The sequence below is a fragment of the Equus caballus genome, chromosome 1 (assembly GCF_041296265.1).
Source record: "Equus caballus isolate H_3958 breed thoroughbred chromosome 1, TB-T2T, whole genome shotgun sequence".
NCBI classification, from domain to species: Eukaryota; Metazoa; Chordata; class Mammalia; order Perissodactyla; family Equidae; genus Equus; species Equus caballus.
In genome coordinates, this window is record NC_091684.1 from 106,084,696 (window position 1) to 106,100,225 (window position 15,530).

Consider the following 15,530-nt stretch of genomic DNA (forward strand, 5'->3'; position numbering starts at 1 on the left):
CTGCTTTGGCCACCCGGGGTTAGCCGGTTTGGACCCCGGTTGCGGACCTACGCACCCCTTGATAAGTCATGCTGCGGCAGGCGTCCAACATATAAAGTAGAGGAAGATGGGCACGGATGTTAGCTCAGGGCCAGTCTTCCTCAGCAAAAAAGAGGAGGATTGGTGGCAGATGTCAGCTCAGGGCTAATCTTCCCCCCCCAAAAAAGTTATTTACTTGTAAATAGGTAATACTTGCACACGATAAAAAAGAATCATTTAGTAAAAAGTCAGCTGTGACAAGTGAATCTCGTTCCCCTTAGGCAACCACTATGCTTATCCCTTGGATATCATCCATCTGTAGCTGCTTTTTTTCTACACGGGCCCAGCGGGAGAGTTGGCACAGAGCTGTTATGGCCTGCAAATTCTAAAATACTTCCTCTCTGGCCCTTCACAGAAAAAGTGTGCTGATTCCTTTTTCAAGTCTCTTACCATTTCAAAGGATGCTGCTATGCCATCTTGGCACACGTCATTTTACACAGGTGAGTTGCTGTAGAATGACTTGTATAAGTGGAACTGCTAGGTCTCATCGTCTCGGCATTTGTCATTCTGATAGGTACTGCCAAGTAGCACGGCGAAGTTGAGCCAATTCACACTTCCTCCAACAAGGCAGGCTAGGGCCTGTTCCCCACAGCCTGGCGCTAACCGTGCGCTAATAATTTCATGCTTGCCAATCTCATAAGTGAAACATGGCACTCATTGTACTTTTAATTTGCATTTTCCTTATGAATAAGGTCGAGCATCTTTTCTTAAGGCTAAAATTAAACAACAAGAAACCAACTCCTTCTGCGCCCTTTCCTGCCCAGGCGAACCAGGACTCTGGGCCTGGTCGCCGGCACCACACAGGATGCGGGGCGTGGCCGGGGCGGAGGCGGGGGCTGCGGACCCCTTGGTCCCCCTTCCCTCCCGGGCCGCGGAGCCCCGCCCCGAGCCCGCCTCCGATCGGCCTGGGCGGAGCCGGCGGCCCGGTGGGCGGGGCGGCGCCGCCCGATTTATCCGCGTCCGGGCGGCGGAGGGCGAGCCCGCGTGTCCCTGCTGAGCCCCGCGCCGGTCCCTCCACAGCATGTCCGGCCCCCGCCTGCTGGCCGCGCTCTGCGGCGCGCTCCTGGGCGCCTCGGGCCTCTTCGCCGCCTCGGGTGAGTGCACCGCCCGCGCCCGCGCCCGCGCCCTCCTCCCCGCGCGCGCTCGATGTCCGCCGCGCGCCTCCCTCCACCTCTGCTGTTTACAAACTTGGGCGAAGCGCCGGGGCCGTGCAGAGGGGCGACCTCCCCGACCCGGGGCGGGGATGCGCGCGGCCTCCGCTGCTGTCTCCGCGCCTGGGGCTCTTAGCCGGTCCTACGGGCTGGAGCGTTTGGGCGGCGACTCGGAACACCGGTGACAGCCCCGCCGCCCCCCAGGAATGGGGCTTACGCATAACAAAGGAATCCGCTGTGTCGGGCCTCTCTTTGCCCATCTGTAAAATGAGGCCATTGAAGTGCGTGCCTCGCGCGCGCCTTCCACCTAGAAGTTTCTGGGACTCTTGTATTGATGAGGGTTCTGCAGCAAACTTTGTCTGGCAAGTCCCTCCCCAGCCCTGGCGGCCGGTCGGTTCATTGGAGTTTTGCGCCCCTGCTTGTAGATGTTCCGGCAGCTAAGCCGGGGTTGGGGGTGGGGACACGGATGGACGGACTGGGGGCTGGGGAGTCGGAATGGACGGGGCTCTAGGTTGGGCCCAGGAGGGGCATAGAGTCTAGGGAGGGGCTTAGAAAAAGGGCTGCTTCTTGCGGTGGCGGCTCCGACTCCCCCCCGCGGCCTTGGCCTGCTGCTGTATCTTCCTTGGTCCTCCTCCCCCGGCTAAGAGGCCTCCGCCCTCCAGCAGGCGGTCATGGGGACGCCCGTCCCCTGCGCCGGGGGCCACGCAGTCCCCTCCAGGGCTGGGAAAAGGATGCCCCCTGTCTGTGTGTGTAGGGGGGGATATCAAGGACTCTCCAGGCGCCCCTTCCATCCTTGTCTGGTAGAAATAGGATTGACTGGAGCAAGGGGAGGGGTCCCAGCTGAGCCCTGGCTCTGCCATCCGGTGACAGCCTGACCCCCAGGCCTGCAGCGGAAGCCTTAAGGGCACTCCAGGCTTCCACGCTCTTGGGAGCTGGTGGCTCTCCCCAGCGACCCTGAGAGACGGCTGGGTCTCTGATGTCCCTTTCCACTCCTCTCTGTCCCCACAGCTGCGCTCTGGCACAGCACCCCTGGGGAGATCCCCCAGAGGGCAGGACCTGACATCCGGCAGGTGGTTTAGCTCAGGTTGATCTGGCTCCTCCTGGAAGAGGGAAGCACCTCGGCTGCTGTGCGCAGGTGTGTCAGTGCAAGACCTGCCTGGTGGGAGGCGCCTCTCACTTTCCCTTTTTCCCACTGGACGGCGTTGCCCCGGAGCATACAGGGAGGGACCGCTTTGCCCCGGAGCCATATAGGGAGGGGACGCGGTTGGGACTGGAAAGAAGAGGAGCTGGATCTTGTTGGGACCGGAGCCCAGGACTCTGGCCATCCCCAAGCCTCTGTCGGTGGTGCTGCCCGCCGCCTGCCAGGTCAGGGGAGGGGATTAACCTGCTATTTAAAGCCAGTGACTAATAGCTTGTCGGGAGTGGCCTTGAGCTCCTGAGGCCGGCCCCCAGATGGAACTCTGAGGGCTGCATCGCTCGTTAACGGTGTCCCCTTCCGTGGAGCCCTGGCCCTGCTCTCGGGGGCTTTGGGATTTCAGGGGGACCCTCCAGCCTGGGATGGTGTGACTCTGCGAGGAGGGAAAAAGATATCTCACGTCTTACCCCCCATGTTGGGGTGGGGCGTGGGATCTGGGGCAGCCCTTCTGGGATGCTAAGGTGGGCTGGAAGACCCTCCCTCTGCAGGCCTGCTTGACGTAGTGGGCAGCACTTTGCCAGAGTCAAGGGACTGGGGACAGGTTAATATGCACATCCGGCACCCAGGCCCCCAGCCAGAAGCTGTGAGGGCCTCTCTGGTGCTCCTCCCACCTCTGTCGTCTTGGTCCATGTTTCTCCAATCCTCCCTTCCTCCTCACCCCTTTGCCTGACTCCCTTTCAGCGGGAGGCCTGTGACAGCCTCCTGATGCTCTGCTCGTCTCCTGCCTCACGCGTTGCAGTCACATTTCCATCCGGTGGCAGAGGGATCTTCCTGGAGCTACAGACACTGCCCCCCGCCCCTCCCCAGGGGGAGTCCGGCCATCTCTGCAGGGGGCCTTGAGACTGATAATTTTTTCCTAGTGGACAGTGGTGGGGAGGCTGAGGAGGGTTAAGAGTCCCTGGTCTGCAGAAGGAAAGTCTGAACTTGTCCTTCTTAAGGTCCCTCCCAGCTGGCCCCAGCCTACCTTTTCAGCCTTGTCTGTGTTCTCCAGTGTACCATGTCCCCATGCTCCTGCCTTTCTTTGCAATGTTCTTTCCTCATTCCCCAGCCTGGCACACTCCCACTCTGTCTTTTGGATCCAGCGCACATGTCCCCTCCTCTGGGAGACCTCCATCTCCCTGGTGGAAGCCGTACCTCCAGTGGCCCCTCGGGCGGGCCTCTGTCACCGCTTATGGGCGCCTCTCCCTCACTGGGGGACTTGTCCGCCTCTTTCCCGTGGCTTCTGGGGGTCTGGCCTGCGCCTGGTTTCTCTGTCTTGGGCCCAGCCCACGCACGGTAGTTGGCTCTCCAAACATTTACCAAGTGAATGACTAGTTCCTGAGTCAGAGCTGCCATTGCAGGTGACTTCTGTGACTCCAGCCAGTGCCTCAATGGTGGGACCTGCTTGCTGGGCCAGGACGACCTCCCCTTCTACTGTCTCTGCCCTGAAGGCTTCACTGGCCTCATTTGCAACGAGACTGAGAAAGGTACCCGTCCTGGGCCGTGCCTGCCGTCCCACGCCAGGCTGCTGCGCTGAGCTCAAAGGGGACAGTGGGCCCCAGCACCTCGCCCATTGTCAGCCAGCAGTTCCCTGGGCGCTCCCAGGCCGTTTGGGAAGCTGGGTGCCTCCTGCATTTGCGCTAGTTCCCCTGTGACCCTCCTTGGCGCCTGGTGGGTCCCAGCACCATCAGGCAGGTTGCAGGAAGGTGGAGGTGACTGGAGGGGGCGGGCAGTGGGCTGAGTTTGTGAGTTGGGGTCGAGGGTCCCGTCTGCCGCTGCCTGTCTCTGTCCCCAGCTCCTTCCTGATCACCTGCCCATCTTAACCTGCTTCCCACTCCCCAGGTCCCTGTTTCCCAAACCCCTGTCAAAACGATGGCGAATGCCACGTGATCGACGACTCACACCGCGGGGACGTGTTCACCCAGTACATCTGCAGCTGCCCTCGCGGCTACACGGGCACCCACTGTGAGACCAGTGAGTATCCGGGGGCGTCTGCTCTGGGGCAGAGCTGGAGCCGCAGTGCTGGCCGCCCAGGGCACGTGCTGGCCGTGTTCCCTGTGTCAAGGCTGCCTCTGGGTAGACTGAGGAGGGGACAGAGCCTCGGTTAGGCCACGGGGCCGGGGAGGAAGGGGGCCTGTTGTCCGTCCCCTAGCTTTTCCTGCCTGGCCCTCTCTCCTGGGACTGGAGGGGAGGGAGGGGCGGTGGGGCCCCGGGGGTCATGGGAGTACTGTTTCCTGGGTCATCATGAACCAAACACACAGCATTAGGGTTAAGTCTTGAGACTTTTCTGCCAAGAGGGGAGAAGAAACACCTGCTTGATCTTTTAGAGCCAAGGAGGTCAGTAAATAAGGCTTGGGCCTCAGGGTCTGACAGTTCGTGGCCCACGTTTGACCTGTGGCCTCCTCACAGAGCCCAGGGAGGAGGGGGAGGCCTGGGCAGGCCGGGCCGTCCCCTCCCGGTCAGGAGGTCGGAGGCCCAGTGTGTGCAGAGGGGCTGACCCGCCTGGCCTGCTGGGTTATCCCCGCGGCCCCAGAATGGCCCTGGGTGGGTGCCCAGCCGATGGAGCCAGCAGCGGCACTTCACGCTGACTGCCCTCCTGGTCCAGCTGGAGTCCCTCCCAGCAAACGGGGACTCCTCCTCAAGCTCTGTGGGGGGTGAGTCCACATCTGAGGCCCCGGGGTGGGTGTGTGGGGGTCCAGGTTTCTGCAGTCCAGGGGGTCTGTCACTGAGCATCTCGGGCAGGAGGCAGGTTGTTCTCCTTCCGGCAGAGGTGGGGCTTCTCTCTGAGGTTTGCTGACCTATAGAAGGAGCAGTGAGGGCTGGCCGCCTGGGTGGGAGCTGGGCCCTCGGGGAGAGCAGCTAAAATGCCTGCAATGCCAGTGCCCTTTGCCTCAGAGGAGCCAGCACTGCGGGCCGGGGCCCTGGGCTCTGGCCTGAGGCCCATGTATTTGAGATCCTGGGTGGAGGAGTGTGTGTGTGTCGAGGGGGAGGGGCTTGCCAAGGCAGATGGAGCCCTGGGTGGGGCCACTAATTATGTGCTGGGGGCCCAGGTAATTATGGGCGTGCCTGAGTTGGAATTACCCACCTGGCCTTCTTCTGCTCCTCAGCCTGGGGTCTGCCCCTGGCTAGACAAGGCAGCATCTGGGGCAGAGGGCAAGTCGGGGAGCCCCCCAGAGGGACCTTTGCAGTGCCTCCTTATTTGTTATGTGTGTGTTTCCTTGGAGCCCACAAGGACCCCACAGGCCCAAAGAGTGCACGTTTGGGTCCCTGAGGGTATGGCCATGGTGGGTGTGAGGACTTGGAGACCTGGGTTCAGATCGCTGCCCAGCGCTGGCCGGCTCTCCTCGTGGGCGTGTGGCCTCACTCCTTGCGAGGGTGTCAGAGCACCGAGCTCAGCATGAGCCTGGGGTGTTGGAGCAACAGCAGATCCATCCTGGGTTCTGTGTTTGGGACCGAGGCCCAGGCACCCAGCGTGGGGACCCCTGGGGAGGAGAGAGGCTGGGCCCCATGACCACATCCTGGGGTGAAGGTGAAGGTGATGGGACCTTGGCAGGGGCAGCTTCCCAGGTGCCTGGGTCAGGACCAGCAGTTGGAAGGGGCAGGGGGTGCAAGAGAAAACAGAATGGCATTCACGCCTCACCCGGAAAACGCCTGCCAGTGGGATTCTAGGAAACGCCAGGGAGATTTCTTACTGCTTTTTCTGCAGTGCACATCCTGCTCACTGCCATCCGAGGGGCCCCTTCTCTCAAAGCCCCCCTCTGGGGGAAGCCAGGGGCTGGGCTGGACGTGGCGGTCCTCCTGGTGGGGCAGGGAGCCTGAGGAAGAGGGGGCCACACTGCTGTTCTCTCCCGCTAGTCCCCCACCCCCAGAATGATTGCTGCTCGCTGCCCTGTAAAACCAGACCACCTACCTCACACAGCCTGGCGGGAGACTCCAGCTGCCAGTCACGGCCGGGCCACCAGTGCCGGCCTGGCCTGGGATCCCCCCGGCAGCCCCCGGTCCCTGCCCTGCTGACTCTGCCCGGCTGCTCTCTTCCTCACCATGCTCCTTTGCTTGGTACCTCCTCTTGGGCCCTCCTTGTCCTGTTGAGGTCTCTGCGCTGGGTCCTCAGCAGAGGTCACACTGTCGTGTGCTCTCGTCCTCCGGCTCCCACCTGCCCGGGCTGCCAGCCGACTGCCATGTCCCTCCCTGCAGCCTGCGCCATGCCGCTGGGCATGGAGACGGGCGCCATCGCCGACGCGCAGATCTCCGCCTCGTCCGTGTACTTCGGCTTCATGGGGCTGCAGCGCTGGGTCCCGGAGCTGGCCCGCCTGCACCGCACGGGCATCGTCAACGCTTGGACGGCCAGCAACTATGACAAGAACCCCTGGATCCAGGTGTGGAAGGGACGGCCCTGGGGCGGACGGCGTGATGGGGGGCAGAGGGTGAGATGAGGGTGTCTGCGTTGGGGGGTCTCCGTATGTCCCTGCTGCGTTGGGACAGCGGGGGTCATAACGAGGTCCAGGTGGCAGGGAGCAGGTACCCATGGGTAAAGTATCTGTAAGTGGGGGGCAGTCTTTGGGGGCCTGGGGTAGGTGGGTAGGATGAGGGGGGCAGACCCCAGGCTAGGGAGGGGCTGTTGGCACTGGATGTGGGCCCTGGGGCCTCGTCCCTCCCATGTGCTGGGTCTGGAGCCTGAGAGGGCCAGTGAGAAAACCCACTCCTTTGTTCCCCGTCTCGGGGGGAGTGGTGGGACAGAAAGCATCCGGAGGTAAGGGTCTTGTCCTCCTTGTCCTGGTCCAGGTGAACCTCATGCGGAAGATGCGAGTGACAGGCGTGGTGACGCAGGGTGCCAGCCGCGGGGGCACTGCTGAGTACCTGAAGACTTTCAAGGTGGCCTACAGCGTCGATGGGCGCAAGTTCCAGTTCATCCGGGATGCAGGGGACTCAAAAGACAAGGTGAGGCTTGTTGGGGCCCTAAAGAAGGGCTGTGGTCAGCACCCCTTGGGGCTCCAGCGCTGTTGGAGGGCTCCCAGTGAGGGGAGGGTACCCAGTGAGGGGAGAGTACCCAGTGAGCGGAGAGTGCCCAGTGAGGGGAGAGTGCCCAGTGAGGGGAGAGTACCCAGTGAGGGGAGAGCACCCAGTGAGGGGAGAGCACCCTGGGTGATGGGCCATGAAGAGGATCTTCACGTGCATCTTGGTTCCCAGAAATTAGGAAACCCAGATCGTGCCCATGTTCTGTGCTTACGAGGAACAGTCTCACTTTATAGATGAGAACAACGAGACTCAAAAAGGTTCAGTGACCTGTGGGGGGTGGCTGTCGTGCTGGAGCTCGGATGCATTTTGAGCCTTCGTGGCTACTATGTACGGTTGTGCAGGTTGTATATTGCTCAAGGATGTCATTACTAAGTGAGCACCATTCACACTATAGACATTCTATGTTTGTGTACTTCTGTCTGTGGGAAAGTTGTTATAATAAAGTGTCCTGAGAAAGGAGTGTCTTTTCCTAACTTCCACAGAGGCACCCTATAGATTATAGGTGGTCCTGTGTGAAAGGCAGGGGGTTTGTGCCCCAGCCCCGTGATGACCAAGGAAGGTGTGAGGAGGGGAACCTGTGTGGAGGGCCATGGGGTGGCCAGAGCAGAGCTGAGCCTCTGCTGAGGAGGCTCAGCAGAGGAGGACGGCAAGGCAGCCCCAGGAGGGGGCACAGCCTGCACTGCCTCACTCCTCCAGCCTGCCTCTTCCCTCCTAGGTGTTTGTGGGAAATGTGGACAACAGCGGTCTGAAGGTCAACATGTTTGACGTCCCTCTGGAGGTGCAGTACGTGAGGCTGGTGCCCGTTGCCTGCCATCACGGCTGCACCCTGCGCTTCGAGCTCCTGGGCTGTGAGGTGAATGGTGAGTGCTGGGGCAGGGTCGGTCCTGGGCGGGGTGGGTGGCCTTCCCTGCCCCGCTTCTCAGAGCTGAGCTGGGGGGGCGCGCATGAGGCGGGTCACCCGGCCACACGGTCCTGCCTGGTGTCCCTGTCTGCCACCCATGGCATTCTGGTCGGTAGAGAAAAAGATGCTGCTTCCGTTTTCACAGTATTTTCACGCTTCTGAGTGGTTCCCTGAGCTTCTGGAATGCGTTTGTGCTGTTGCATAGCCCTCGGCCCTGAGGCAGGAGCTCGTCTGTTTTGTTCACTGCTGTGTGGCCAGTGCCTGGCTCGTAGGTGCTCTGTGCGTATACTTGGAGTGAATGAATGAAGAATCGATGAATGAGAGAAGGGAGGCCCAGATGAATGAGTGATCAGGGGCATACAGCTGGCAAGTGTGAAACTTTGATCTGGATCCCTGGGCTTCTGACGCCCCCCCAGCCAGTGCTTTCCCCCCCGAACCTCCTGTGGTCTGCATTCAGGAGAAATAGGGCTGGATCTGGGGCTTCCTGCTACCCTTTCCAGAGAATTCCAGATAGAGGGATGGGGGGACAGAGAGGCACAGTGTCTGCAGAGCCAGAAAACACTCAGCGTTGGAGAGGTCGGGGTGCAGGGGCTGGACTGACCGTGTGGCTCAGCGGGCTGGCGCTCTGAGGTCTGGGTGTCCCTCTCTTTGCAGCCATGGCACCCCCTGCTGGCCCACGGTGGGACTGCAGAGCGCAGGAGGAGCCGCTCGTCCTTTCTAGTCCTTCCCAAGACCCGCCCACCATGTGGCGCCTCCTCCTGTCATCCCCTTTCAGACGTGCCCGGTACCCCTCTGAGCTGAGTTCTGTGGCTGGCTTCGCTTAGTCTTTTTCTAAGTGTGGACTTAAGTCGGCGTGTCCAGCTCGGGGGCTCACTGCCTTCTGAGCCTGATGGTTTAGTGGGGAGTGAAGGTCAGGTGATCGGTGAAGGACAGACGGGTCTGGGCGCCCCAGCCTGGCTCCTCTCCCCCGAGAATCTGGGTCTGAACCTGTGGCTGTTCCAGTTGCCACGTGGCCTGTCGTGGCTGGCTCCCTCGGAGGCCACCAGAGGGCGAGCCTGCCAGCCGAGGGGTGAGGCGGCCTGGCTGTGGCCGCAGGTCTGGACCCGCCCCTTTCCTAGCAGCCCTCCCTCTCTTCGCAGGCAGGGGTGGTGTCCTTGGTGAGTCCATCAGTTATTTAACTCAGTGGACATTTATTAAGATATTTATCAAGCTCCTCTGAGCACCTGGCTCCAGGGAGCAATACCGGTGAGATTCCTGACCTCGTGGAACTTGAATTCTAGTGAGGGAGGCTGATGCCAGACGAAGAGCAAAGAAAAGAAAAACTAGAGGGTGATGCCGGGAGGGCGACTTCGGGGGCGGGGAGGGGAGGGGACGGCACAGGGACTGCCCTGCTGGGATGGCCTTTGAGTGGAGGCTGGAATGATGGAGAGCAAGCCACACGAAGAACTGGGGAAGAGCATTCCAGGCGAGGAGTTGGCGAGTGCAGAGACCCTGGGTTGTGTCGAGGGGATGGAAGGCAGGCCAGTGGAGCTGGAGCCTAGAGAGTGAGGGCAGCTGGTGAGTGATGAGGCCAGAGAGGAGGATGGAGCAGACCGGCCAGGGCAGTGTGGACCATTTGAGGCTTCAGGTCTTTACCTCAGATAAAGCTTGCCCATGGGATGTGATTAGAGTTGTGTCTGGGCGAGAGCCCTCAGGCTGTGTGGGTTATGGGGCAGAGGGCCGCTGTGCAGAGGGGACTCCTGCGGGAACCCGGGTGCTTGGATCAGGAAGGTGGAGTCAGTGGGTTAGAGCGCTCAGCTCTCAGTGGGCTCCGTGGGCCAGCAGCGTGAGCATCACCGGAGCTTGTAGAGTGTAGACTCCGGCCCCACCCTAGACCGCTGAGACAGAATCCACATTTTAACGAGACCCCAGGGGATCTGTGAGAAGCACTGCTGTATATCTCATTTTATGGATGGGGCCTGGAGAGGGAAGGGACTCCTAGGGTCACATAGTGAGTGCTGGAGCCGCGAGCCCTGGGCTTGGCGCCCTCCCAGCTGCATCTCCCCAGGAAGGCTGTCCGACTGCCTGGGGAGGCCCGAAAGTGAGGGGCATGGACTGCTGGAAGCAGATGATCTAGGAGAGGCCTCCTTGAGCGGATGATGCGACTTGGCGTCCTCTTTGAAGCTGCCCCAGGCCTTAGCTGGCATCGGGACGAGCCACCTCCCAGCCCAGTGGGTTCCCTGTGTGTCGGGGGGGGGGGGGTTTCCTGGTGCACCGCCCTCATGGAGATGGTACAATTGGCATCTTTATGCTTGCCAGGCACATGTCTGTAGTGGGGAGGGTGCATGCATCTGGGGCGACAGTGACGTGAAGCTGCGGGGTAGAGGCATGGCTTTCTAGCCCCCCCACCCCCAAGTCCCCAAAGGGACAGAGTTGTGGAGCGGGGATTCTGCAGGTGGGAGACACGCCCCACTCTCTTGAGAGTTTTCTCTTCTCCTGCCCAGCCCTGACTGTCCTCGCCACCTGCACGTGCAGGTGACTAGTGCAGAGCGGCTGGCACATTCCTGAGGGCGGAGCAGACCTGACGGCACCCCCAGGGCTCAGTGTGGAGTGCGTGAAGGCGTCTGGGAGACACTGAGGGACGGGCTGCTGGAGAGGGTGCAGGATGCCCCCTGAGCCCCAGGAGTCCCGACTTCCCTGACCTCCACCTGCTGGAGGACGAGAATGTTGTCCGTCCTTCGCCAGGTCCCCACTGGGCGGGACTTCGGCTCTGGGTGGGTGCGTGGTGGTGGAGATGATGTCACCGTGTGCTGCCGTGGGTAGGAGTTCATGTGTGTCACTCTCAGCCTCAGTTTTCTCTCTGTGGAATGGTGACTCACTTCCTCTTTGTTCGGGTTTTTGCGGGTAGATTAAATGCCTGATGTAAGCACTGAATCCCTGAGATGGTTGTTATTAATGTTGCTGATGACAATCCCAGGACTCAGCGTGCGGGTCGCAGCTGTACCACAGGAGTGACAGAGGAAGTGCTGGGAGTCCAGAGGAGGGACGAGTCCCGCCTGAGTTGGGTGGTCAGGGCACCCTTCCTGGAGGAGGTGTCTCAGGAGTCAGGCTGTGAAGGCAGGTGGGAGGTGGTGGATCAGGGCCTGCCCTGTGCTGGGGTGGGGGGTTGGGGGAATGAACTCTGAAGGACAAGTCAGGATCGGGGTGGGCGCTGAGAGCAGCTGGCTGAGGTGAGGAGTGCGGGGGCAGATGGGTGGCTCTAGAAGGTGCAAGGAGCATCTGTCTGTTGTCCAAGAGGATGCAGGGGCTGGTCAGGATCTGCAGAGTTCTTTCCCTTTCTTGCCTGTGTCACAGCCCTGGGAGGCTGTGGATCCCGGATGTGGTGACAGCCCCCCTTCCTAGCAGGATGTGCTGAACCACTGGGCCTGGAGGACAACAGCATCCCCGACAGGCAGATCACTGCCTCCAGCACCTACCGGACCTGGGGCCTGAACGCCTTTAGCTGGTACCCCTTCTACGCGCGGCTGGACAAGCAGGGCAAGTTCAACGCCTGGACCGCCCAAAGCAACTCTGCCTCCGAGTGGCTGCAGGTGGGCCGGCCCCTCCTGGGGCGCAGGGCTGGGCTCGGCTGGGACCCGCTGGGACCGGGTGGGGCTACCAGACCTCCACCCTCCACCTGGCTCAGGCTGCTGCTCCCCAAGAGGGAGTTTCTCAAAAGCCTGCTTTTTCTTTGGCTTTGCTCTTTCTTCCTCCCGTGTGCCCCGGCTTCTTCTGATTCTGTAACTCCAGAGGGAGAGCGGGAGCTCAGCACTGCCTCCACCGAGGCCCCCAGCCCCAGGTGGAGAAAGGGCGTGTGTGGGTGTGGGTGTGGGTAGGGTCGTGCCCCCTCTACTGGCCGCCACAGCATGACAAGTGAGCCCTCGGACAGTGGGGCAGGGTTCGGGGGGGGACATGTGACCAGACGCTGTGGGATTTTTCCACCTGAGCACCGAGCATATGCATTCGGCCCCATTGTCTGGGACACACCGTGAGACAGCGCTTGGATTTCACGGGAAACCTGGGCATCTGCTCATTGTGTAGATGACGAAACTGAGTCTTTGTCTGGGGCCCACCTGCTGGTTGGCAGTGAGTTGGGTTGCAAGCTGGGTCTTGGGGCTGCACGTCTGGGGGGGCAGCTGGCAGCCTCCCCGGGGTACTAGGAGCCAGAGGTCTGTCTCGAGGCCCCCAGGGGCATGATATTCTGTGGAGCCGGTTCCGTCAGGAGCCGCCCGCCTGTGGACTCCCCTCAGGACCAGCGGCAGGCTGTGCGCAGCCCTGCAGGGGCCCCGGGAGCCGTTCCTGCCCCTCCAGGCTCCAGCCCTTCCTGCCTGGTCCCCATCATCCGAGGGGCTGGCCAGGGCCCAGGTCTGAAATCGGGGCTTCCGCGCGGTGACTGCGAACAGTGTCTGACAGAGTAGGTGGTGGTGTTTATGTCCATTTTATAGAAGAGGAAACTGAGGCTCTGCCAGGTGAAGTGGCTTTCCCCAGACGAGAGTTCATGCCCCAGTGTGTTTGCCTTTTCTTGCTTCATGGAGATGCTTCAGGCAAAGAAAACGTGGTTGGTTTTTCCTATAGGTCGACCTGGGCTCCCAGAAGCAGGTGACCGGGGTCATTACCCAGGGAGCCCGAGACTTCGGCCACATCCAGTACGTGGCAGCCTACAAGGTGTCCCACAGTAATGACGGCGCGAACTGGACTGAGTACCGGGACCAGAGGGCCGCAGACAGCAAGGTGAGTGTCCGGCCGCCTGCCCCACACGGCCCCAGGGGTGCCTGGCCTGTGCTCTGCCAGGAGGGGGCTGGCCTGGGGCCCTCCTGACACTCTCTCTGCCTCCAGATCTTCCCTGGCAACTTGGACAATAACTCCCACAAGAAGAACATGTTTGAGACGCCCTTCCTGGCTCGCTTCGTGCGCATTCTGCCTGTGGCCTGGCACAACCGCATCACGCTGCGCGTGGAGCTGCTGGGCTGTTAGGGGTAGGCCAGACCGAGGCCACTGGGAGGGCCGTGGGGCACCTGCCCCTTCTCTGGTCCTCCTGGCTTCTGTGGGCCTGCCGCCTCCTCCACCCTCCCTCCTGATTGTAGCTAACCTGGTGGCGCGGGTTCCACCCTCCCTCCTTCCCTCCACCTCCCACATGCCCCCTGCGCCCAGCCCTCCTGCCATCCCTTGTTGAAGGCGCTGTGGGAGGGGAGGAGGTCTGGGATGGACAGGGAAGGGCGAAGTAGGGCATGTGTGACCTGCACCTCTCAGACCCCCGATTCCAGCCTCTGTCCTCCCCAGCCCCTCTCCCACACCTCACATTCCATGGCCCTGGAGGAAGGCCCTTAGGCGCCAGGCGGGAGATAATGGCCTCCTGCCCCTCAGCCCTGACGCGTGTTGCTGCCACTCCTGCTGTTGCCACCTAGCCCCCGACACTTCCCCTCCTTATCTCCTTGGAGCCCCTCTTGACCCTTGTCCTGAAGCCTAGAAAGAGACCGGAAGGGGGTGGGGTGGGTCCATGGAGAGAGGGGGAGGAGGTGGGTGGGCATGGGGGACCCTCTGTGCTGGTTGTTCACCCCAGAGTACACAGGCAGCTTCCAAAATATATTTATATCACCCCCTGGAACTCTTGCTGTGGTTCATCATTGCTCCTTTGAAATGGGCCTCGGCTTGTGCTGGTCCCCACCCCCCACCCTCGTCCACCCCGAGCCCCAGACTCCTTGTGTCGCTTGCCTGACGACAGAGCGCTTAACAGCAGCAGGACGCAGCCAGGACTTTGAGTCCCAATCCTTGGGCTCCCCCTCCAGACCCCTGCAGCTCTGGGGCCTCAGGCGCCAGCGCGGTGAGGGGTCCAGGGGTGCCTGGTACAGAGGCTGTCTCCCTTTGCTTCCTTGCCATGCCAGGAGGACAGGCTGGTGCTGCTGGTTTTTCCCTTCGGCACTTTGCATTTTCTCTGCAGCTGGAGTGGTGGGCTGGAGGAACTAGTCGAAACTCCATGAGCCTGGGCTGCTTTCAGAACTGTGGGGGGCCCCAGGGTGGGGTGCAGTGTGGGATGGCAGGGACTGGGGCTCTGCCAGGTGGGTCCGAGGCTCGTGGGAGGCCGCTGGCATCTTTACTCCGGGGCTTGGAGGAAAGCCCCAGGGGAACTGTGATCCTTTGCCCTCCCCTATGCAGGGGCCGGCAGGAAGTGGCCAGTGGGGGCAGTGCCCTGGTGATCTGAGCAGGGGTGCTGGCGGCTAGAGGAGGACTGCTAGCCGGGAAAGGGGCACATGAAACCACTCTAGTGTTCGAGGCCTTGGGACACAAGGTGAATTTTCTGGCACGAACTTTGGGAGCCGTGCTGTGATATGACAGGCACCTCTGGGCAGCAGATCTGGCCACGCGGCTGCCAAAGGCAGGGTGTGGTTTCGTGGAACTTGGTCAGGGAACTTAGTCTGGAATTGGCTCCTTCCTGACAGCTGCTGTTGCCAGGGCTTCTTGGCTGGGCAGGGACAGAAGCAGAGGCCCAGGCTGTTATCTCTGAATGAACGGGGGGTGTCGGGCTCCCCACCCCTAGGGTCCCTCGGCCCCCTCCTGCCTGTGTCAGGGCTCTCCTCTGCAGAGCTGCATGGATTGGGTTTGGAGTCTGTCTTTCTGGGTTCCCTCCTGGGAGCATTTCCCACCCCAAGCCCTGTTCTGCCCTCTCCCGGGGGCTAGCAGACAGCAGGAGAAGCATCTCATCCCCACGTCTCTGCGCTGGCATGTCCTGCCTCCCCAGGGACTAACTGTAGCTCGACCCTTGCTAGAACCCAGGAGTCCCACTTGTAGAAGGGGAAACTGAGAGCTTCACTCCCATCTGCAACTCATCCCTCTAGGTGGCACTGAATATTTTCTGTGGGCCAGTCTCTTTGGCTGGCCGTGTGGGCTGGTAGGTAGTACTCACAAGCCCACCATCTGGCCCACGAGACCGGGGGCGACTCTGGAATAGCCTTGACCACCTCTCAGGCCTTCTGCTCATCTTTGCAGCCTTGGATATGTTCGCTGTCACCTTCTGGGACCCTGGAGCGGAGCCCCCTCACTCCTGACCCTTGTGCCCTCGGCCCCTCTCCCTGGGCAGCCTCCTCCACAGACATAGCTTTGAGCATCGCCTCCACGAATTGACTTTTTTATTCCTGACTGCAGTCCTGAGAGCCACCTTTGAGGTTCTGCCTGCTGGCCAGCCCTGCCACCCCCA

General features: G+C 61.4%; 1 protein-coding gene across 4 annotated transcripts; it reads left to right on the plus strand.

Moving 5' to 3' along the window:
• The first annotated feature begins 964 nt into the window (after positions 1-964).
• Positions 965-13,943, plus strand: MFGE8 (milk fat globule EGF and factor V/VIII domain containing). 4 transcript variants are annotated; one of them, XM_023650232.2, is made up of 9 exons: positions 965-1,172; positions 3,765-3,890; positions 4,246-4,377; positions 6,598-6,779; positions 7,186-7,341; positions 8,135-8,279; positions 11,705-11,889; positions 12,914-13,069; positions 13,175-13,943. In XM_023650232.2, exons 1-9 carry the CDS (start codon positions 1,100-1,102, stop codon positions 13,310-13,312), a joined length of 1,293 nt encoding a protein of 430 aa, XP_023506000.1. In that variant the 5' UTR covers positions 965-1,099; the 3' UTR covers positions 13,313-13,943. The 4 variants fall into 4 exon arrangements, with proteins under 4 accessions (XP_023506000.1, XP_070122918.1, XP_023505990.1 ...); XM_023650222.2 differs by having other exon boundaries at positions 989-1,172; positions 11,702-11,889; XM_070266817.1 differs by lacking the exon at positions 3,765-3,890.
• The last annotated feature ends 1,587 nt before the right edge of the window (positions 13,944-15,530 follow it).

What these genes read in the sequence shown, in the direction of transcription:
- MFGE8 (XM_023650222.2), top strand. Translation starts at nt 1,100, where the DNA reads ATGTCCGGCCCCCGCCTGCTGGCCGCGCTCTGCGGCGCGCTCCTGGGC. An exon ending in GGGCCTCTTCGCCGCCTCGG is followed by an intron (nt 1,173 to 3,764) that starts GTGAGTGCACCG and finishes CTGCCATTGCAG; the next exon opens with GTGACTTCTGTGACTCCAGC. An exon ending in GGGCACCCACTGTGAGACCA is followed by an intron (nt 4,378 to 6,597) that starts GTGAGTATCCGG and finishes CCCTCCCTGCAG; the next exon opens with CCTGCGCCATGCCGCTGGGC.